Source organism: Narcine bancroftii, chromosome 4 (genome assembly GCF_036971445.1).
Source record: "Narcine bancroftii isolate sNarBan1 chromosome 4, sNarBan1.hap1, whole genome shotgun sequence".
Classification (NCBI taxonomy): Eukaryota; Metazoa; Chordata; class Chondrichthyes; order Torpediniformes; family Narcinidae; genus Narcine; species Narcine bancroftii.
Genome location: NC_091472.1, coordinates 84,921,916 through 84,945,005, shown reverse-complemented (window position 1 = coordinate 84,945,005; position 23,090 = coordinate 84,921,916). Strand labels below are relative to the sequence as shown.

The 23,090-nt window shown below is 40.4% G+C and overlaps 2 protein-coding genes across 14 annotated transcripts in view; one reads left to right on the top strand and one right to left on the bottom strand.

The window, feature by feature from the left end:
• The window catches only part of ndufaf5 (NADH:ubiquinone oxidoreductase complex assembly factor 5), a 31,199-nt gene extending 9,714 nt beyond the window's left edge, over positions 1-21,485 (top strand). Inside the window, exons 2-11 of one of the 2 annotated variants that reach the window (XM_069931827.1) lie at positions 851-891; positions 1,047-1,110; positions 1,769-1,816; positions 5,110-5,213; positions 6,808-6,847; positions 8,207-8,404; positions 11,935-11,995; positions 12,968-13,051; positions 14,479-14,561; positions 21,114-21,485. In XM_069931827.1, coding sequence (XP_069787928.1) covers positions 851-891; positions 1,047-1,110; positions 1,769-1,816; positions 5,110-5,213; positions 6,808-6,847; positions 8,207-8,404; positions 11,935-11,995; positions 12,968-13,051; positions 14,479-14,561; positions 21,114-21,206 — 816 coding nt within the window. In that variant the 3' untranslated portion in view covers positions 21,207-21,485. Of the gene's footprint in view, positions 1-850; positions 892-1,046; positions 1,111-1,768; positions 1,817-5,109; positions 5,214-6,807; positions 6,848-8,206; positions 8,405-11,934; positions 12,006-12,967; positions 13,052-14,478; positions 14,562-21,113 lie in introns of those variants that run through there. The other variant, XM_069931828.1, reaches the window with a different exon arrangement.
• A 539-nt stretch (positions 21,486-22,024) lies between these two features.
• LOC138760764 (protein sel-1 homolog 1-like) overlaps positions 22,025-23,090 on the bottom strand; it is a 107,923-nt gene continuing 106,857 nt past the window's right edge. For all 12 annotated transcript variants that reach the window (XM_069931819.1, XM_069931811.1, XM_069931809.1 and 9 more), the window contains one exon: positions 22,025-22,485. In XM_069931819.1, the coding sequence (XP_069787920.1) occupies positions 22,366-22,485 (120 nt within the window). In that variant the 3' untranslated portion in view covers positions 22,025-22,365. The remainder of the gene's footprint in view (positions 22,486-23,090) is intronic.

Below are 23,090 nucleotides of genomic sequence, written 5' to 3'. Positions count from 1 at the left end.
GGAATTTGAAGGTTTTGATCCTCTCCACTACTCTGCCCTCGATGAGGACTGGGTCATGTTCCCCTGACTTCCTCTGCTCGGTTTTGCTAACGTTAAGTGCGAGGTTGTTGGAGTGACACCACTCAATGAACTGATCTATCTCCCTCTTGTATGCTTCTTCATTGCCGTTTGTGATCTGCCAACAACTGTGTTGTTATCTGCAAATTTGTAGATAACTTTGGAATTGTGCCTGGCTGCATAATCATAGAGCAGTGGGATAAGCATGCATCCTTGGGGTGCGCACGTGTTGATAATCAGTGATGGGAAGGCTGTGGTCTTTTATTGTTGGTAATTATTGTCAAAGAACATCTGACACTTTGTGAAAATGTCTTGTCCAGTTGTGTCTGAAGCCACTCAAGGAACAGCCCATTAATTTTAGAGAGAATAAATTATAAATAAATGTCTTCCTCATTTCATATCACATATCTTGGAGACTCTATGCTGTTTGTGCATTTTATTCAATTAATCCCACAGAGCAAGAAAAGGCTACTTGGTTATTTGAGCTTGTTCTGCCATTGAATGAGATTTTGGCTGATGCATTGTAAAATAAATCATATTTTTACATTTTAAGATATTCTGACACTATGGGGTGACTCTGAAGGGAATTTCATTTGCTTCTCTTTCTCTGTCTGTCAGGGGCACCGGGCAATGCAAATGCTAATGACAAATCTATGTCTGCCTTATGGTAGTCTAAAGGCAATTTTGTGTAATAATTACATTTCTGTTTTATTACATGACAATAAATAACATCTGATCTGACAATTATTCAATCTTTCCAAATGATCTAGACCACAATTTTGCAATTGTACAGGTTGGAAGCAGAGTTGCAGATCGTGTTTTGGATATTGTGAGGTAAGTTTAAGTCTGCCCTGCTATACTTTTTTTTGTGCCAAATGTTCCATTTGCAGTTCTTTTTTGAAAAAAAAAATCCTGCAATGTTGAAGCAATATTATTCAAAAATGCATGAAATTTTATCAGCATATGATTTCAGCTTTTCTTTTCTTTAGGACATTCCCTGTTGCACTGGATATTGGATGTGGAAAAGGCTATATAGCAGGAAATCTAACCAAGGTAATTGTACAGATATTATAATTAATGTTTTTTTTAAATGAAAGGGGGTTAACATCTTTTCATGCTCAACTGAAATGTAGTTTTAAATTAAAGACTCGGTGTTTCAAAAAGCAATGATGTTAAAATGGAAATTTCAACCATTTGTTCTTGGGCACGATCCACAACATAACTATTCAATAATAAATTGACAACTTCAGTAATGGTTTGGATGTATTTTAAATTGTAATGGTAGTAAAGCATAATAAACATTTCCATCATCATATTGACAGTACATATTGGGGTACGTATAAATCCAATGATGCATTGCAGCCCCTTCAAGCACTGTTCTGTTCATTTTTGCATCTTGACACATTAATGCACTGCACAGATTTCTGTTGTACTGGTGGTAACAGTACTCCCAGAGTTATGACATGAAGTGGAAAAACACTTGAGTATTATTTCAAAGCTGCAAGACAACTATGATATTATCATGTTGGTCGCTTGCTGTTCAGAATTTTTCACCATTATCCACTATGTCATGAAAAAAGATGCACAAAAAACCGGAACGTTTTAAAATCTTTTTTTTTAAATGCCCTGTAAGCTATTTCAATGAATACGTCCTCGGAAAAGTTTGAAAGGTAGTTATTCACAAGTTTATCCTATATTTCTGTTGTTTCAGGATACTGTTGGAAAACTCTTTCAAATGGATAGCGCAGAGCAAGTTTTGGTAATGCTGAATTTTTTTTTGTATTCACTCTCCATGCGACAATTCAACAATGTCCTCAATCATTGTTAGAAAAAAAAAGACCAGTAATTTGTGGTAACAAAATGTTAAAACACAAATATTTAGAGTTAAATGCTGTGGTTTTATCCTCTTGCGATGAGATTATGAACTTGAAACCTCCCCCCACCCCAAGATTTGTCCATTATAACTTAAAAATTTATTAAGCAATGATTGAGATATGATAAGAGTTTATCATACACAAGTATAATGTACAAATGCACCAGAATTCTTGTTTGCTGGCAGCCACACAGATAAACCAACTACAATCTGCATTAAATTAACATAATAATGTTAAGACAGGGAAGGCTTCTGAGCCTTCTGCCTGAAGTGAGAAGAGATCGTGATTAGGTTGATGAGGGTCTTTTATTGAGAAGCATCTCACATAGATTTCATCAGTCGATGGAAGGTAGTTGCCTGCCATAGTTTGCCACTTTCTGCGTTCCTGGCCATTCTGATTTTTTTTTTTCAAAATTTAAACAGGACATAATATGAGAGAACCATTGAAACACTGTTGGAAGTCTAAAGTCTTTCCATTTGAATAAGATGGCTCTTCTAGCCAACAATGTAGAGAAGGCAGGTACTGAAAAACTCCCTATGTTTGCTTCAATAACCCTAAAAAGATCAGTTATTGGATTGGGCACTGCCCTTCTTTCATTGAAGACAGTTGCATGGTCTGTCAGGCTCCCCTTCCTAAAGGATTGTCACTGGTGCAGACCCAGGAGAGCATAGCACTTCTCTGGAATTCTACTACCCAGTTGTTTTGGTGATAGCCCCATACAGGTATCAAACGCACGAGGCTACGGGCTGCTGGAGACTAGCTCGTGAAAACCAAGTACTGGGTTTGGGATTCGTTAGGGTGCTCATGGCGAGCTGTGGTCCTGAAGGACCTCAATTGTTAACAGCTTCTTGATTGTTTTGGACGTTCGAAAGTCGGAGTTTGTGTTCATGCTAGAACAGACAGGAGACATGCGGTTACAGAGGTTCAAGAGCGTCAGAAGCAAATTCATAGTACTCAGTTTCTCTGAAGGGACTCTCTTTTGCTCCTCATTCTCTTATTTGAGGGAGCACTAGGCTAGTGCCACCTGTTTGGGTGCCTTTTCCTTGATGGAAAACAAAAGTTAACAAATGTTATTTATCTGCATGAAAGTAAAGAAACCTTATACTTTGAAGCTCTTTGATTTTGCTGACTTTGAGAGCAAGATTGTTCTCGAACATGATGGAATGCCAAGATTCATGGTTGTGTTCCTTTGAAAAGATTACTTATAATTTAAGAAATAAATATATATTTCTACAAATTTGCCACCCATATTTACAAATTTCAGGTATAAATTTGGAGACAATTTTCAAAGCCTCAGGACTTGTGTTAACCTTTTCCAAAGAATTAAATAGAATATAAAAATTGGAGATCTGTGTGGTGAGTGGCACTTTCTTGGCAATCCTTTCTGGTTTGCCTCCCTTTTCTTCCTTTTCCTCTTTTCCGTTCATGTCTTTTTTTCTTTTGGTGTTTCTATGGTGGGTGGGGGTGAGGGGAGTGGGGATTTAACTATCATGGTGTATAATGGATTTATAATTTTTCTATTTGTATCTTTTCAATTTTGTAATTGACTCCAGTATGGACAAACATTTTAAATAAAATATTAAACAAAAAAGATTGTTCTTGAACCAGATTTTCTACTATCCATCCTGTATTTTGTCTTGTAATTACCCATTATTTGGATGACAGTTGGTGTCAACAACAAATTTATAAATTGTGTTGTGCAATCTCATTGGTCAGAACAAGTGAATGAAGCTACATGCAATAATCTGAACCTGACAAATTTTAATTGTGAATTGTGCTTACAAAAGAATGATTTTCAACATTTATACAGATGCCTAACCTTTTATCCAGGATTCCAAAAACCGTCAGCCTCCAAAAACTGACAACTGGTAGATGACATCTGCTCATCAAAGGTGGAGTTTGGCACCAAGCACGACCCGACATAACCCTCATTCAACCTTCGCGTATCCTGTTGCGTTCCACATTGCTAATCAGTGGTATCACTAAGTACTCTTACCCATTGAGCATGACCTTCACTCAATTCACATTGGGATATCCTGTGTTGTTCTCCTACTTTATAAGTGCTTCCAAATCGCCGTTTACTGATGCCTGTCCGCCATTGCAGCACTTGCAGTTGGGCCAGTGACAGCTCATTGCAGGGTCACTGGCCATTGTCACTGCCCACTCAGTTGAAACTGCTGTACCCATTCCAGGGGAACTGAGAAGGGGGCCGTTCACCTGGCGCTGGCACAGCATTTAGGGGGGAGAGATGGCAAAATGACTCGCACGGAAGAGGAGGGGAGAGACTGCAGCAACTTGGGGGGGTGAGGGGGAGATGGCAGCACGACTTGAGCGGGCGAGGGGGAGATGGCAGCAATACTTGGGCAGGTTAGGGGAGACAGCAGGATGAATTGGGCAGGTTAGGGGTAGACGGCAGCACGACTTGGGCAGGTTAGGGGGAGACGGCAGCATGACTTGGGTGGGTGAGGGGGAGGAGAGATGGCAGCACGACTCAGGTGGGTGAGGTAGGGGGGGAGAGGCAACTCAGGTAGAGGAGTCGAGGGGGGAGAGAGGTGGCAGCATAGCTTGAATGGGCAGGTGGTGTGGGTGGGGGGAGGGGAAAGAGACAGCACCGTGATTTTGGGCAGGCTTAAGGGGACCAAAATCAAAATGATTCTGAAATCTGGAAGATTCCAAACAACAGTCGGTGTCTGGTCCCAATGATCCCAAATAAAAGGTTAGGGACCTGTACTGGTGAAATCAGCTTTTGTTCTAAAGAACATAGCTATGTAACGTGGCAGCAAATTATTTTTCATATGGAGGTCAAACCCAGACTGCCTATAAATGTATTGGCATGAGGGTATAAATTTTTTCTGCCTTAGGATAGGAATTATACAGACAATTTTATTTCTTTTATACCCTCTGTCTCCCATATAATTATTCCATTGGGTAAATTTATCTGGAGCCCCAAATAGATGGGTGTTTCTTTTCCCCCAGAGGAATAGTGAATAAATTGAATGGTACGTGAATATTGTGCACCCTTTTGGACTTGCTTTAGAGCTAATCAAGTCATGGGGGGAAAAAAAGAATAGAATAAGGTTGGGAAGGAGAAGAAATACAGAGTTCTACTTGGTTTTTGATGTATTTATTTCACAGCTATACTTCTTGAGTATCTTTTTTTTTAAATATTCTTTTACAGAAGTGCCCAATTGAGACTGAGATTCCCACCTATCATGTCATAGCAGATGAAGAGTTCCTCCCCTTCCAAGAAAATATGTTTGACCTTGTTCTTAGCAGTTTAAGGTATGTGATTAAATAAATCCTCTTTTAAATTAATAAAACTTATGGAAGATAGTCTACATGATGTATGTAAATAAAACGTTGACTGAGACTGGAACCTGATTTTGTTTAAATTTTACACAAGACATTAAAATCTGTTGTTCCGAATTTCAAGTAACCAGCAAAAAGAAAGTGGAAATAAATACATTTTAAAAATTAAAATAAATAAAAGTTTAAAATTGTAAAAAAGCAAATGTATTCTGAAGCAACACAAACCTTTTGTGGAGATGTGGGCAAATATTCAGCCAACCGGCTGAATACTCGTTTCAGCTGTTTGAATAAAGTTGTGTTTGAATAAAATGGCTTCGTCCAGGATGAGGAGCTGATTGATGCTGCTTGCCATTGGCTGTCTGCTTAGAGTCTTATTATATTAGTATACTAATGAAGATTATTAGTAAGGCTTTATCTATAAACTTTGGGGGGGGGGTTAATTACTGTAACTATAACATTTGTTTTTTCGGTGGTTCTGTGGTTAAATATTTTCTAAGACTGACTGAAAATAAATTAGAATTATATTAAGGTTTATAAAGGAAGTTTGTTCAGTTTAAGAATAATATGTTGTCCTTTAAACTGTTTATTCTTAATGTTGGAGTATGAGTTGGGCATTGTAAGAGTGAGTCACAAGGCTTCTTCAGGTGGATTCTCCGCTGAGAATGTGCCTGAAGAAGAAGAAGTGGTCCTTTGACTTGCCATTCAGGTGGCAGTGCTAAAAGCGCAGCGCTGGCCACCTGAAGGGGCAGCTGCACCGGGATGCGCATCTGAGCGCACTCCGGCTCCTGTCAAGTTAGGATGGCTGGCTGTCAGCTGGGACAGCCAGCGCGGGCTATCAGTGCGGGACATCCCACGTGGAATGTCCCCACACTGATCGCTCTGCCCCCCGGTAAGGGAGAAGGGGACTGGGGCGGCCGGCGGGGGAGAAGTGGGCTGGGGCGGCCGGCGGGGGAGAAGTGGGATGGGGCGGCCGGCGGGGGAGAAGTGGGCTGGGGCGGCCGGCGGGGGAGAAGGGAGCTGGGGCGGCCGGCGGGGGAGAAGGGGGCTGGGGCGGCCGGCGGGGGAGAAGGGGGCTGGGGTGGCCGGCGGGGGAGAAGGGGGCTAGGGCGGCCGGCGGGGGAGAAGGGGGTTGGGGCGGCCGGTGGGTGAGTACAGGGGTTGGAGCGGCCGGCGGGTGAGTACGAGGGCTGGAGCGGCCAGCGGGTGAGTACGAGGGCTGGAGCGGCAGGTGGGTGAGTACAGTGCTTGAGTCGGGTACTGGCATTCTTTCAGCCAACCCCCTTCTCTCCTGCCTACTGCTCTAGCCCTGCAGTCCCCATGCTGACAGCCCAGCCAAAATATGAGGCTTTACAAGCGGGGCAATTGGCCACCTGAAAGTGCCTACAAATAACCCAAATATTTGCAGATTTAGCATCTACCATTCCCTGCTGGTGTTGGATACTGGGGGGGGGGTGGTTTTACTGTATTTTAACTTCACTTTAATTCCTGTAAAAAATGTAAAATGCATGTTTAGTCAGTTGAAATGCCCAAAAGTAATGTTATTTAAAATCTTGTCTTTCATTTTTAGTTTGCATTGGGTGAATGACCTCCCAGGAGCTTTCAAACAGGTGAAAATGCCTTTTCAACAATTCCAAGCAAAAATAGCAAGTGCTCTGCACATCCAGTGTGTCAGTTGCTTAATTTTGTTCAGATGGACTTATGAAAATATACAGCCACATTTTCCAACAAAGCTGTTACACTTCTGTAAAATCAGCATCACGGTATCACATTTATATTACATTAATCTTTAAAAATTGATCTTTTGGTGTAAGGTTTTGTGGAATATGAAGCAGATATCGATTTATGAGGGAAGATTGGGGATGTGGACATGAAGAGGAATACATAGGAGCATGAAAATCATAGAATTAAATTTTTGGAGGGGATATACCTTATATATGTGTGTAATAGTTGAATTTTGTGGACCAATTTTTTGAGTAAAATTTAGTAAAATTGCATGCATACTACTTTTGACTACAATAAGTACCTGCATCGTTTGAGGCGTCAGGTGCTCAGTTGGGTGGACTGGTGGCTGGGACCGGGTGGTAAGTCTGCATTTGGGCCATTGGGAGCTCTGATGGGTAGGACACTGGGGCCTAGTGAGAGTCTACAGTCAGGGTGTCGGGTGCTCAGATGGGCAGGGCCCAAAATAGAGGGGGGGGGGTCAACCTTTATATGGTATTGTGACTATTACATACGTTTATATGGTAGGTCAGTGAAGGGATGAAGGTGGCTGGGGAAATATGGGAACAAGATTAGAAGAGCTGAAGATTGTGGAAAATTCAATCTGATAGATTAGCCAGAGGGGCAAGCTGCCTGAGAAAATGGTAGAAGCAGGTAGAATTCCAACTTTTTGAGGGATTCATGGATTGGATAATAAAGGTTTAGAGGGATATGTTGGACAATCTCATGAAGACACCTTGGTTGGTATGGATGAAAGTGCATTTCCATGACTCTTGGAGCACATTTCTCTGGAAAATTGTATTTGGACAGAGGGAATTGGAAAGATGTTGTTCACACAAGTAGTTTTTTTTTCTCTACAAAGACATTTCATCATCAACGGCATCACAAGTGAAAAGTTAGGATTAAGTTATTCAGATCATTAAATTGGCTGACTCCAAAAAGGTTTATGCATAAATAAGTGCTTTTTTGATTAACTTGCAAAAAAATAATCATTTTGGAAAGATTAGCCTTTTTTAATTAACAGCCATTGTTACTGGCAAAATAATCCTGGGCAAAAAGATTAGATGTATAATGCTAATAATTAGAATATTTTAAATATTTGAGATGTTCTTGTTTCTGAATATATAGGAGCACAGTTATTTTGAGCAGAACTAGGTTGTGATGTGCACAAACAAATACAGCTGCAGATTGTTAATTGAGAAGGTGCAGTCTCTATTCTACTAATGATTATCCTTTTTTCTCTGGAGATTCATTTTTCCTTGAAACCAGACGGAGTATTTATTGGTGCCATGATGGGAGGGGAGACCTTGTATGAACTTCGTTGTTCCCTACAACTAGCAGAATTGGAACGTGAAGGTGGATTTGCACCTCATATATCACCATTTGCTGCTGTGACAGACATTGGTAATCTTTTGGAACAAGCAGGATTTAACATGCTCACTGTGGTAAGATAAATTAATGCACTTCTTGTTTTGTAGATTACGTTAAGTTGAATAGCTTTGAGAACTTGTATTTTCAAAGAAGTTCATTGTTGCACTAGAAGCACTTAATTTCCTTTGAGTTGTCTATCTCATTTCACATCTGTTTGGTTGAAAAAGTGTCAGGTTCGGTGAGTTCAAAGAGAGATGAGTCTGGACACAAGGGTTTGTAGTCAAACATAACTTTATTAACACAACAATTGATAAAAGAGTGTAGGAACATACGTGCACAACTTATAAGGGAGTGTGGGAAACTATCGTAATGGGAAACAAACAGGGGAGAACGTTAAACAGTAAGCTATTAATTCACACAGGTGATGCAGACATTTGCACACTATAAGCAGAAGCTATACACACCTTTCCCTCTTCAGACCACTGAATAAGAGGAGGTGGCTCTGTTTCCACTGCACCCACAGGGGTATAAACATGCTCTTGTACCCCGGTTAGTTGAGAGATGGATCTGATACCACTGTACCTGCAGTGGTAAATGCATGCTCTAGGACCCCTGATTAGTTGAAAGCAGCAGCTCTACTGCCAGTAACGATCTCTAGCAATACCAAGGCTCAACTTCAGTGCAGTGTGCACTTTACCCACGACCCTTCCAAGCAACATCTACAGCAGCAACCTGGCATGAAGCGGTGTCCGGAGTTATCACCATAAGGCAGAGAGAGCAAATGTCCTCTGCGCTGGTGCTAGATACAGGGCTCTAGCCAGTAAGGACACTAAGTGATTTGAACCAACCAATGGCAAGGTGTGCCTAATCTTAACTGACACTCCACCTGCAAACCATAACTTTGTCTATTTGTTTACAACTTGTAACTTTGAGTGAAATAAAAAGCACACCACATACAGTACTGATAGGTGATGCTACTTCCAAATGAGTTTCAGTCAGGGAGGCCACGTGACCATGCCTCCTCCATACGCAATAGCATTCCTGTTTGGGTAATTATTCTTGGTTTCTGGTTGTGTAATTTGACAATTGACCAATGTTAATGCCATATCTCCATGGAAAATACCAACCAATGTGATTTTAAAAAAAATATGGTGGGCAGCAGAAATAGTGGAGATTTTAAAAGTATTTATCCTTCAAACCTGCCAACCTGCTTTCCCTGGAATAGACAGCATGCAGTTTTCTTCCCAATGACAAACTACTGAACCTCTTTGATGATCTTCAGATCACACAAACAATGGCTGAGTCAGGAATGGGTGGCTGGACTGCAGAGCTCTTTAAGAACAAAGCCATCACCAAGGTCAAAGCTGAAAACATGGTTCAAGGGCTGGGATCCAAAGCAGACGGAAGCTCAGGGGACTGAGACCTCCCCTACTGTCCATGCTACTAGTGAATGTTCAGACATTGGAAAATAATATTGATAACCTCAAGCAAGGCTGCTTGATCAGAGACGAATGAAACAAATCTCAGTTGTTTACTTAACCGAGATGTGGCTAACAGAACGCACCAGACACGGCGATCCGACCGGAGGGTTTCACCATTCACAGACAGGATTGGATCTCAGATTCTGGCAAAGAGAGGGTGCAGTTGTGCTTTTTAGTTGAAACTGGCTGGTGCATGAACATTGGGGTGATGTTGACTTCCTACTCTGCTGCTTTAGAGCAAATATCAATTAATTGCAGACTCTTCTATCTACCCTGAGAGTTCGCATCAGTGATTTTTCACTGGAGTTTATAATCCCTCCTGATGCTGATTGCAATCAATCAAGTCTGTCTTGGGAAAGCCCTGCCAATTATCACTAGCATGTAAACTGCTGCACCATAAGACCCAGCACACTTGTTCACTGCCTCACTCAGATGAGGAAGAACTATCATTCTTTCCTGAGACTGCATTTTGGTAAGTTGAGTCACTTGGCGATATTCCTTCTACCCATTTCAAACAGCTTTACTTGTACCAATGCCAAAGAAGAGTGTGCTAACTTGTCTGAACGACCAGTGGTATTTGACATCCACAGTGATGAAGGGTTTTGAGAGGCTGGTGTTGAAGCATATCAGCACCTGTCTGAGCGTCGACATGGATCCGTTCCAACGGGTCTATGGCCAGCTCACTAGCTCTACACAAAACCCTGGACAGCAAAGATGTAAATATCAGGACATTCTATTGAATACAGTTTGGCATTCAACACCATCATTCCCTCAAACCTAATCAGCAAACACAACACCTGGACCTCAATACCCCACTTTGCAATTGGGTCCTGGATTACCTCACCTCCAGACCCCAAAGTGCAGATTGGCAAGAACATCTCCACTCTCTCCATCAGCTCCGGAGCACCACAAGGTTGTGTACTCAGCCCCTTGCTCGACTTGCTTTACACCTATGACTGTGTGGCTTGGTACGACAAGACCAGGAACAAATTTGCTGACGATACTACTGTAGTGGGCTGTATTTAAAAAGGAGGGATGAGTCAGCATATGGGAGGGAGATTGAAAACTTGGCTGAGGTGTACTTATGGCAACCTCTCACTCAATGTCATCAAGACCAAGGAACTGATGATAAACTTTAGCAAAGAAAAACCAGAGATGTACAATCCTGTGATCATTGTAGTATTAAAGGTGGAGAGGGTGAACAAATTTAAATTCCTGTGAGTCACCATCTCGGGAGACATTTCTTGGACCCATCGTGCTAATGCCATTGTGAAGAAAGCACGTCAGCACCTCTGTTTCACCAATGTTTGCAGAGGTTTGGTATGTCATCAGAAATCTTGGCAAACTTTGATGGATACCTAGTAGGAAGTGTGCTGATAGACTACATCACGGTTTGGTTTGGGGGCACCAATACCTCTCAGTGGAAACAAAAGGTAGAGGATGTACCCCAGTACACCACCAAGAACATCGATGTGGAACACTGCTGTCAGAGAGCAGCAGCAATCATCAAATATTCACACCACTCTGGTCATGCTCTGTTCTCCCTGCTGCCATCAGAAAAGAGGTATATGTGCCACAAGACTCATACCTCCAGGTTCATGAACAGTTGCTACCGGTCCATCAGACTTCTAATGGACTCAAAGTCTCTTATTTTGCACATTATTTATTAGTGAATATTATCTGTATTTGTACAGTCAGTTTGTCAACATTTCATTCTTTGTTTACATTTTCTCTCGTATATGTATCTTTTTGAGTAGTTTACAGTTACTGATAATTAGAAATTTTTCCCACAGTAATGAATGGACTTCGAGAATACATTTGAACTTTGGTTTCTTTGCCTGGTGAAGATTTATAGCTACTCAGTGCTTGTCTTCATAAAAATTAAAAGTGTAACTTTAAAAAAAAAAAATTTCAGGGAAGAATTTTGTTAACATTTGTTAACTTTATCTCGGTCTTCCAAACCCACATTTGCCCTGAATCACTTGCCCTCTACAAGTCAGTCAAAAAACAATGAGGATTTTAATAATGAAATATTAAGAAGGGGAGAATGTGGGGAATATATATGATTTCAAAATTTGTCAAAAATATTTTTAACTCTGCTGTAAATTGTTAATTTTCCACAGGACGTTGATGAAATCCAGGTCAACTATCCAGGAATTTTTGAATTAATGGAGGACCTGCAAGGTTGGTCTATGTATGTGGCTGTGTACTATTGGTTTTTATTGCATTTGGCTTATTTTGAATGCTTTTATGATTAAAATGTTATTTTGAAATGATTGTATATTTTAATTGATGAGCTAACCAAAAATGACCCTAAGTTGTGTTGATAGATTTGAGAAAAAAGTCCAATAGTTTGAATTGTTTCAGAGGTGGTGCAGAAATATATAAGATTTCTGTCGTCAGCAAAACTGAGGAATTGATTGTTGGCATCAGGAAGGGGAAACCAGTAGAACACAGCCCCACACTCAAGGGGTCAGCAGTGGAGAGAGTAAGAAACTTCAAATCTCCGAAGACCCATCCAAGAGCCATCATGCCGATGAAATAAAGAAGGCACACTACCAGCTCGATTTCATGAGGAGTTGGAGGAGATTTGGTATGACACCAAAGACTCTTGCAAATTTCTACATGGCGAGCATTCTGACTGTCTGCCAATATGTAGGACAGGAACAGGCTACAGAGGGTTGTAAGCTCAGCTGTTGTCATCATGGGCATTAGTCCATTAAGGACATTTTTAAGAGGTGGTGCCTCAAGACTTTCATCAGGACCTCACCACCCAGGCCATATGCTTTACTCACTGCCACTATCAGAAAAGAGGAAAAGGGGCTTAAAGACACCCATTCAACGTGACAAAAACAGCTTCTTTCCCTCTGTCATCAGATTTCTGAAGGGACAATGACACTCTCACTTTTCTCCATTTTGCACTAATTGTTTATTAAATCTTGCATTTACAGAATTGTAATTTTGCACCTTGTTCTGCACAGTCCTGCTGCCACAAAACAACAAATTTCATGACCCATGTTCCTGACAATAAACCTGATTCTGAGATCACAATAACATTTGCAAAGAGAAATATTTGTAACCACTTGGGGCAAAACTAAGCTACATAATGTGATTGTTCTTAAATCTCCTGATAGTTTTGCATCTCTAAATTTGAAGGTATGGGAGAGAGCAATTGTGCCTGGTCCAGAAAACCCATGTTGCATAGAGATACAATGCTAGCAGCTGCAGCAATCTACAAAGGTGAGTTAATGAAAGGTGGGAATGAATCTGATTCTTGGTACAATTTAGTGTGTACATATTTTGATCTCAAGAGGCCACAAGTAGTTCGTAATTTATGCTTAAACGATTAAGTATCTTTTATTAATATTGGCCTGTTCCCTGTGTTTGTATTCCAAAAACAAAGCTGAAACACTTGGAATTCTTTTCAAAGTCCCAAGTGGAAAAAAGCAGAAAATGCAAAGAGGATTGGGTGGGATGGGTTGGAGAAGGGCCCTGAATGAGGGAGGGAGAGATGGGTTGGGCGGGGAGAATTTTATGGAGGAAGACGAGTTGTGCAAAGGCAATTCAATGATTATTAAAGAGAAGGCAGAAGGAATTGGAGGGGTGGAGGAGGAGAATTGCCTAAAACTGGAAAATTCAATGTTCATGACGTTGGGCAGTGAACTGCCTAGGGAGAATACAAGATCAAGCCATTGGGCTATGAACTGTCTAGGGAGAATACAAGGTCATGCCATTGGGCTGTGAACTGCCTCGGGAGAATACAAGGTCATGCCATTGGGCTGTGAACTGCCTAGGGAGAATACAAGGTCATGCCATTGGGCTGTGAACTGCCTAGGGAGAATACAAGGTCTTGTACCTCTGCTTTATGTTGAACCTCAATCTAGAAATAGACAGTTTGTTGTGGGGAGTTGAAATGGGATATAACCAGGATCTCAGGGTGGCTATTGCATGCAGTGCATAGATGCTCTGTATCAAACATCCTCCAAGTTTGAGTTTGAACTCACCATTGTCAAGGAGGCTACACTTGGAGCAAACAGTGCAGTAGATGAGTTTAAAAAAGGTGCAGCTGAATGTTTGCCTCTCCTACTTATGTAGTTTCAAACTTAAATATACAACTTTTCTCCAAATCATCTACTGCTGGTTTGGCAGCTCCTCTATTCCTATAACCATTTGCCCGTCTACCACAAACATTCTTTAGCTGTGGTTTATCATCAATAAAATATTGTGTGTTTACCCACAAAAACTTTGCCATCAACTCTCAATCCCATGACATCCATTATTTCAAAGTTCAGTAGTAGGCGCATTTAAGCATGACCTTCAGATCTTCCACCATCTAACATTCTCACCTGATGTGGAAATAGTGTTGTCTTATTTATGGCTATGTCCAAATCATGGAATTCTGTACTCAACAGAATACATTGAAAACATGAAAAAGTAATAAAGTAGAGGTTGAAATAGAGGGCAGGATAGATATGAAATTAGAGATTTCCAACTCTGCTCAACTTGCTAGTTATTTATTTTTAGCTTGATGACATCAGGTGTTGTGATTTTATTTTTCCACGTAGTTTTGCTTTAATCCATTGGTGGCAGTTTCTGACAGTTAGCTAAAATGAAACTTGGAGTATTTGCAGCAATTGTATTAAAATAAACCTAATTGTCTCTTGAAGAGATATATGGCAATGATGATGGTTCAGTGCCAGCAACTTTTCAAATACTGTACATGATTGGTTGGAAACCCCATGAGTCACAGGTAAGCAAATTTTATTATTTCGAACAGTTAAAAAAATTACTTGAATGTACAGTTAATTTGGTGCTGGTGCAGTGCTTTTTATGTTTACAAGTAATCACAGTTAGAAACACTGGAATATTGTCAGATTTGGGGATATCAGGATCTTGGTAAAATAATTTATTAGCCTTTTTTCACCATTTAAGGCAGTGGTCTTCAAACCTTTTCTTTCTGCTCACATACCCCCTTAAGTAATCCCTATACCATAGGTGCTCTGTGATTAGTAAGGGATTACTTAAAGGGGTATGTGAGTGGGAAGAAAAAGTTTGAAAACCATTGTTTTAATTGTACTTAATTGACTTGTTATGTGTATGGTTTCATAACTCCAAAGGAAATGGACTAATGACAATTTTTCTCAAGCAAAATAATACAGAAACAATTGGGTCTCGAGCAGTGGTTCTCAATCTTCCCCCCCACCCCCCCCCCCCCCCACTCACATGCCACCTGAAGTAATCTCAAGAAACTGGAAAATTCTCTTATCCACCTCCAATAGCTCAGTGGTGAAAGCACTGGTCTTGTAAACCAGGGTTGCGAATTTGTTCTTTGCTGGGGCCTCATTTCTGTGAGGGGTGCTGGACAAAGTGGTGACTGTCCATCTTCCTTATGGTAGATAAAAGTTAAAGAATTTCATGATGTTACATTCTAAATATAGTATCACGTGATATAATGGATCCTTTACCTTTATTATAGGTGCCAGATACCAGGGGTTTACCTGTATTTTGATCTCAAATAAGATCAATAACCCATTTGTCTAATATGCATAAAGACAGCTCCAACAAATTGTAATGTGATATTGAGCATGTTGAACATTGAATTCTGATTCTAAACAATTTTTGAGATGTTGATAAAGAATGAACATGTAATGTGGGATAAATCCTTGCTCTTTGAAGTTCTGGTAGTTCCAGGGTTACACAAGAGTTCTGGTTAATAGACCAATTTTTCTGTAAGTCTGAAATAAACCATTTCTCTAAAAATGTAATGTGTAATCTTTAGCCCTGATAGCTCTTGAAACTGATTTGCAAAATTTAGACTGAGGGAAAGTCAGCAGGGGTGAAAGGAGCTGTTACCAGGAGCTTCAATTCAGCCTGAGTGGAGTGACTGGGGTGGCTGATCTGCTAATCAGTAGCCCCTTTTAAGTTGCACCACCTGTGTAGCCTTCCTGGGACCCCGGTGCGATTACTGGGGCAAAGATGCTGGAAGCACCTTTTAAAATGCAGGAGGATCAACCCATTAAATCGCCAACCCAGCAATTTAAGGGGATCCTGCCCCCGCAATGACACATCATGCACTCACCAGAAGTACTGCTGGATGTTCAGATACTGGCTGCCCGATGATGCACTCAAGCATTGACGCACGCATGCAAGTGTTGATGTCACTGGAATAAGTGGGTCGGCCATTTTCTTTTTCAATTCAGTCATGGTCGAGGCCTAGATAAGTTTAACTGGGTTCTCTGACTATCTCAGAGGGAGGTTGGGAACCTGGTTGGTTTCTATTGAAGTTGACCCAGTTGGACTCTTTCTAACTGCTGCTTAACTGGGGCACTAACAGTTAACCCCATTTTACACGGCAGTTTGAAAAGGCCTAGTGACAAGTGATAGCTTGAGGTTTGATCTTGTTTGGCGGAGAGTTTAGAGAAGGCAACAGCTTTTTATGTGGGTGATTTCTAGGTTGTTTCTGGGTGTAGAGCTGTGAATTCCATACTCTCGAGATCTGGAGAAGTTGCATTAAGTCAGGTTTTCAAAAGTTAGGTCTTCAGTCACCCTGTTTAATTCCATATTATTTTTAATGAAGGTCTGGGAGACAGAAAATGCATTAATTACAAAAAGGTGACACTATTGTCTGCCTCAGCTTCTGGGCTTGGGTTTCTGTCATTGGACTTATTACTGCCTGATTAGGGTAACACAAGAAAGTAGGAAAAGGCCACATGGGCCCTCAAACCCATATAGTCATGGCTGATCCTTAGCTCTTCTGTGCTAGATCCTTAAATCCTCTATTTTAAATATATATCTACATACAGCATGATTAGTCTCACTGTTAGAGGAACGTTATTACAGCAGGTTCAAATCTTCAGCTGTCTTTAAAGAGGTTATATATTCTCTGCAGTCTGCATGGGTTTTCTTCCATGTTCCAAAGATGCAAGGGTAAGTGATTTAATTGGTTACATAGTATTTGGGTGGCATGGGCCAGAAGGGCCTGTTACCATTCTGTATAACTAATTTTTTTTTTAAATCTTCACCTTAAATATATTTCACGATCTGGTCTCCACTCTGTGGGACAGAAAATTCCAGAGATTCACTACCTTCTGACAGAAGAAATTTATACAAATCTCAATTTTGATTGACTGGTCTCTTAACTTTTAGCATTGACCTCTTTTGTGATTGCCCCACCAGTGAAAGCATCTGGACTTGTATGTTCCAATTCTGTTTATCGACCTCAGTTCAGCATTCAGCACAATCAAACCTCAGTATCTGATAAGGAAGTCGACCCTTCTGGGTCTAAACACCTCCCTCTGCAATTGAATCCTTTACTTCCTGTCAGGGAGACCTCAAGCAGTCCGGATCGGTAACAGCACATCCAAGACCATCCTCTGAGCACGCCCCACACCCCTGGGCTGCGTGTTTAGTCCATTGCGATTCACTCTGCTGACCCACGACTGTACGTGGCTTGAACCACAAGTTTGCTGGCGACGCGACCGTGGTGGGCTTTATTAGTAAGAATGTGGATTCAGCTTACAGAGATGACGTGTAGTCGTTATGGACTTGTGCAAGACCCAACAACCTGATTCTGAATGTAAATAAAACAGAAGAGATGGTTGTCGACTTCAGAAGGGCTTCGCTGGTGGCTCAACTGTTGAGGTCATGAAGAGTACCAGATTCTTTGGAGTGCACTTGGCAGAGAATCTCACCTGGACCTTTAATATCATCTCCAAAGCCAAGAAAGCCCAGCAGCACCTCTCCTTCTCCAAAGGCTGAGAAAAGTTAATCTCCCACCCTCCCTGCATTCTGCAGAGGATGTATTGAGAACATCCTGTGGAACTGCATCACCACCTGGTTTGGAAGTTGTACCACCTCAGACTGCAAGACCCTGCAGAGGATAATGGAGTCAGCAGAAAAGATAATTGGGGGCTCTCTTCCTACCATGAAGGACATCTACAAAACCCGATGCAAGCAAAAGGCAATAAGCATTGTGAAGGACTCCACACACCCCTCATGTAAATTACTCTTTCTTCTGCCATATGGTAGGAGGTACTACAGCACCTGGACCCTTATGTCCAGATTGGTCAAGTTTTTTCCCCAAGCCATTAGGCTCCTGGATTCCCAGAACATGTGGGACTTTGTGCAACTCCAAGAAAGCTTTTCAATTCTTAAACTCAAAGCCCTTTGCAATAAAGGCCAAAATGTCATTTGCTGCCTTACTTGTTGGGCCTGCCTGCTAACTTCTTCCGATTCGTACACTAGAACTCTGGATCACTCTGAACGCTATCATTTTCCTTCTGACTATTGAGATAATGTTCTTATTAATCTCTTATTGGAGTACATGACCTCTCACTTCTCCACAATAAAATCCATTTCCTAGCTTTTTGCCCAGTCACTCTATCTCCATCCCATTGCAAAATCAATTTCCTCATCACCGCATACCCTTTAACCTATTTTCTTATCATTGTCAAACTTGGAAACTTTTTTTCATGTTGCTTCCTTCTCAAAGTCATTATTGAAAAGAATGAATGATTGAGAGTGAAGAAGCAATCCCTCAGGAACTCCACTAGTAACATCCCTGCAGCCTAAAAAGGACCCATTTATTCCAGCTTTCTGTTTTCTCTATTTCCAATCCATGCTAACATATTTCCTCCAATATTTTGGTCTTGTAGCAGGCCGGGGCAACCCTGCACACGATGGATTGAATTACTGTAGTGAACATCCAGCACGGCAAGGCACAGGGCTTTCCCACCACCATGCACAAGTTCCAGGCTGCAGGAATGCGTTGCCAGGGGAACGGCCAGGCCTCACAGCAGCATTATGACATCACTCCCGTGAGCCTGTCACCTCCCCTAAGAAGGAATGTGCATGGTTTGAATAAATGACAGCTACTGGTTTACTTGCTTGATGTGGACAGCATTTATTTCAGCAACTCTGCCTTTAGCAGTGCTACAGTCTGTTACTTTATGCAGCAGACTCTTCTGTGGCACCGTGTCAAATATCTTTTGGAAATCTAATGAACGGCATCTACAAATTCCTCTGTATCCCTGATTTCCTGCCTTTTGCCCAGTGAATTTCAACAATACTTTATCCCTTAATGGGAATTTTATGAGTTACCTCCATGTTATTTGAAACTGGAACATCTGTTATCTTAGAGCAATTTGCAGTGTTTTCCATCATGAAATCTCTGCAAAAACTGATTTAACGTGTACACCACTTCCTTGTTTCTTATTAATTCCCCAACGTGTTCTATGGAGCAGCCATTCTCAACTCTTTTTCCGGCTGACAGCTCCCCTCGGACTCTGCTCAGTTTATAGGCCCCGTTTCCCTGTGAAGCAGTCAAGTTTTGGTTTCTTCCACACTTCATTCCTACCAACTACATTAAAAAAAAGTTTAAAATATTTGTTATGTTGGGGAAAAGAAAATGAGGCTTTTAGTTAAATGTGCTGTGGCCCCCAAGATGGGGGTGGGGGGAGGGAGGCTCTGGGGCCCTCTTTGAGAATAGCTGCTCTAGAGGTCCCATGTTTATCTTAGCCATTACATTCCTATTTGTATATCCATTAACACTTTTATGGTTTGTTTTGATAGTACATAGAATTTTTCTCTCAACTGTCCTGTGAATTTTTAAAAAATCTATTAGAAATGGATCCTAAAATATTCTAAGTCTTTTGCCCTACACCAGACCTTGCCACTTTGTTTGTCTTACTGTTCAATTTTCGTTTGACCTCATTTTAATATATCCAATTGTGCTTCCTCATGGAATCTCTCCTTCTAATTGGGACAATTCTAATAGCTGCTACTGTTCAACTGCTGACCTCTCTCTCTGCTGGTATTCCAGTGCACCTTGAAAAATACAACTTCAATTCATTATAATCGCCCATTTTTAAATTGAAGCTAATGGTTTTGGTCCTGTGGTGTTCACCCTAAAACTGCATCTGGAATTCAAGGAAATCTTGATTATTACTTCCTTATTTCATGTGACCAAATCTAAATCCAATGATATTGGTGGACCAGGATGAGTTATTGGCAAAGTTTACAGCTTGGAACTTAAAATTGATCTCTATCCCCACCTCAGGATTGTTGACATGACCTGGAGAGTGTCTCTCTTCCAGAAGTCTTTTACCAGTTTCATCTTGCTGACATTGTGAGAGAGGCTGATGTCGTGGCACCAATCCTCAAGTTCTTCTATTTCTCTTCTGTATTCTGACTTGTTTTTAGAGATCCTGCCTACAATATTGGTGTCATCCACAAATTTGTTGGAGTTGTGTTTGGAAACCTACCTGTGGTTGTACAGGGTGTATAATAGACGGGTGAATACATAGTCTTACGTTGCCTCAGTGTTCAGAATGATTATGGAGGAAGTGCTGTCACCATTCCTCACAGATTGCAGCCCACAGGATAGAAAGTCATGGATCCAATAGCAGAGTCATGTCGTTTGGAAATGAAGATGTTTGCTTTTAGTATGTTGAAAGCTGAGTTATATTTGATAATAGCAGTCTGACATTGGTGTCCTTGTTGTTCAGGTGTTTCAGGGCTGAATATTAGGCCAAGAAAATCTATTGTGGATCTTTTTTAATGGCATGCGGATCACTGATTGGTGTCTTGTCAGATGCAATTAATGTGAGTCATTGCCATGACTACTCTCTTGGTACACTTCATGATGGTGCATGTCAAAGTTACCAGTAGTCATTGCAATGTATTGCAATTTCTATGAGCAGAAACCTCGGCCTAGTGGGTAGGAGCGGCAACCTTGGGCTCTACAATTGTTGGATGTCTGAGTGGGTTACGGTGGCATCGAGCAATGGGGAGGTGTCGTGGAGCTGCAGCGCTGTTGATGGGGACTTGTACGCCAAATTAGCATCCAGCAGTTTTTAAGCTGAGTTTAAGGTCTCAAAAGTATATCTGGCATATAAATCAACTCCCATTTTTAAAAAAAATATTTTTGAGGGTTTCAAAACTTGACTTGTACGCTGAAATGTGTGGTAGCCATGAAGTTGATCATTGCAACTAAGATAGCTCTGGTTGTATTTGATATTTAAAGAAAATAATTTCTTAGATTCCAATTAAAATATTCCCCTTAATATGGAAATGAAGAAACTCAGGAAATCAGTAATAGAGTGAAGCATTTAGGAATCTTGGAATTTTTACGTCGCTAATTACCAATTCTCACATTGCAAAAGCATACTTTCTCAGTAAGTTATTAATGTGAAGGTGGTGCGTACTTTTTCAGTGTAGCTAGATTATTGGTGCTGTATATCCTTGTTCATGTGCCATAGCTAACGTACTGTGTTCTGCATTTATCACATTTGCTTTGTTTCAGGCTAAGCCAGCAAAGAGAGGTTCAGCTACATTATCAATTGGTGACATCGGAAAACTCTCTGAACTGATGATAAAAAAGGATAAAGAGTTTTGATTTTGTGATAAGAACAACATTCAGTCATCCAGAAAATCTGCCGGTCAGGCACCACAAAAGTGCCAATAATCAGGCATACTCATGCTTTTACTATAGAATATTGTGTGTATAAATGTAAATAGTAAAAATGTGATTTTTTTTGTAATTGAACCATTTTTCTTCATACTGGATCAGGCTATGTTTTTACACAATGTTAAAGATAAATGGTTCTTCCTTGTGCTCTCCATACATTTTCAAACTCTTGTATATTTCATGGATAAAGATGTACTGCATATAAGAGTCATATTGTGCATTTTGAAGTTTCTTTCACTCACCATGTTTCCATGATAGTTGAAGTGAGTTGAGGATTAATTCAAACACACTGTTTCTGGAACATTGGGACTTTTTTAAGCATTCAATTTCCACATTGTAAATTGTGTAGAATGCTGTTTTCAAGTAGCAATGTAATATTGCTTTGTGGGGACAATAATCCATATAAATCGTCAAAAATCATAGAAATAATAATGTCATTAAAGAGAAATATTGTGCAACATGAGAACAGACCAGTTTTGGGAGGCTTTTTGTATTTTCAAAAGTCAATATATTATCTGAAAGAAATATGCCACAGGATTTTAAAAGAAGCAAAGAGGAAAGTAAATGGAAACTGATTATTGTTTTTCAATCCCCTTCCACTCCTTTCTCCTCCACTTGCTACTGCAGAATTGTGTGAGAGGACTGTAAGCACTGAGTCTTTCGGAAAAAGAATGCCTGCAGCATCTCACCTTACCTAGAATTGTCCACTAAGGAGATAAACTTGCATATCAGAAAATTCCACTCAGTTGTTAAATTTGCATTACAGCAATTGTTTATTGCAGCTTAATTAACCTTTTCATTCTTGATCATGTATTATTGCGACTAAATTGATGAACAAGGACTTATTTGTGTACATTGCATAAACTTGCATGTTAATTTAGGTCTGTCATTGGATAGGAAAAAACCAAGGATAAAGATGATGATACACATTCAAGTTATTTGTTACATTAGATTGAAGCTTGCAACAAAAGTCATTTATCTATTTGGAGGTTACAGAAAAGTTCAATTCATGAAGACTCTCTTCGCCCTAGAATTGTTGGCATCAACAATTGGTAAATTTGACAGTACAGCTCCCATAGTATATGTTTTATCCATGCCTAAAGGTTATTAAAAGTACCAGAAGCAAAGTCAAAATCATGATTAAGAATAGATCCCAATGCTGCCATATTAATCTCTCCATGTTTATTTGTTTCCATACTTCACTGAGCTGAAAAATATCAAAAAGCTGCATTAGTTTATCTCTAGTTAAGTAATTATCTCTCAGTATAAATCTTTAATTTTTTAATTTAATGATACAGCACAGTAACAGGCCCTTCTGGCCCACAAGCCTGTGCCACCAAAATACACTCATGTGACCAATTAACCTGTGAACCCTGTCTATCTTTGGAGGAAACTGAAGTTCCTGGAGGAAACCTTTTGTGGAGAATGGTCAGATTCACACCTGGGTCACTGATGGTATAATTATGTTGTGCTAACTACCATCCTTGTCCCAGTGAAAACTGTTTAAAGGTTGTCAACAATATATTCTTGTTAAATCTTAACAAGTACTTTTGAACCTTATTACTTAAAAATCTCCATAAGTCTTAATTAAATGCATAGATTTCCAGATTAAATGTATATGGTGAAATGACAATCAACAATGGAGACCATAAACCTTTAAGCCCAAAAGTTAGGTTTTAATTATAGATCCACCCAAATGCAATTAAAACAAATCCACACCTGAAGTGTATCAATATTTTTACATATATAAATGTCACATAAATGAAACCAGATCATATTTGCTATTGAAAAGCAGATGCTCTTGATCCTAAG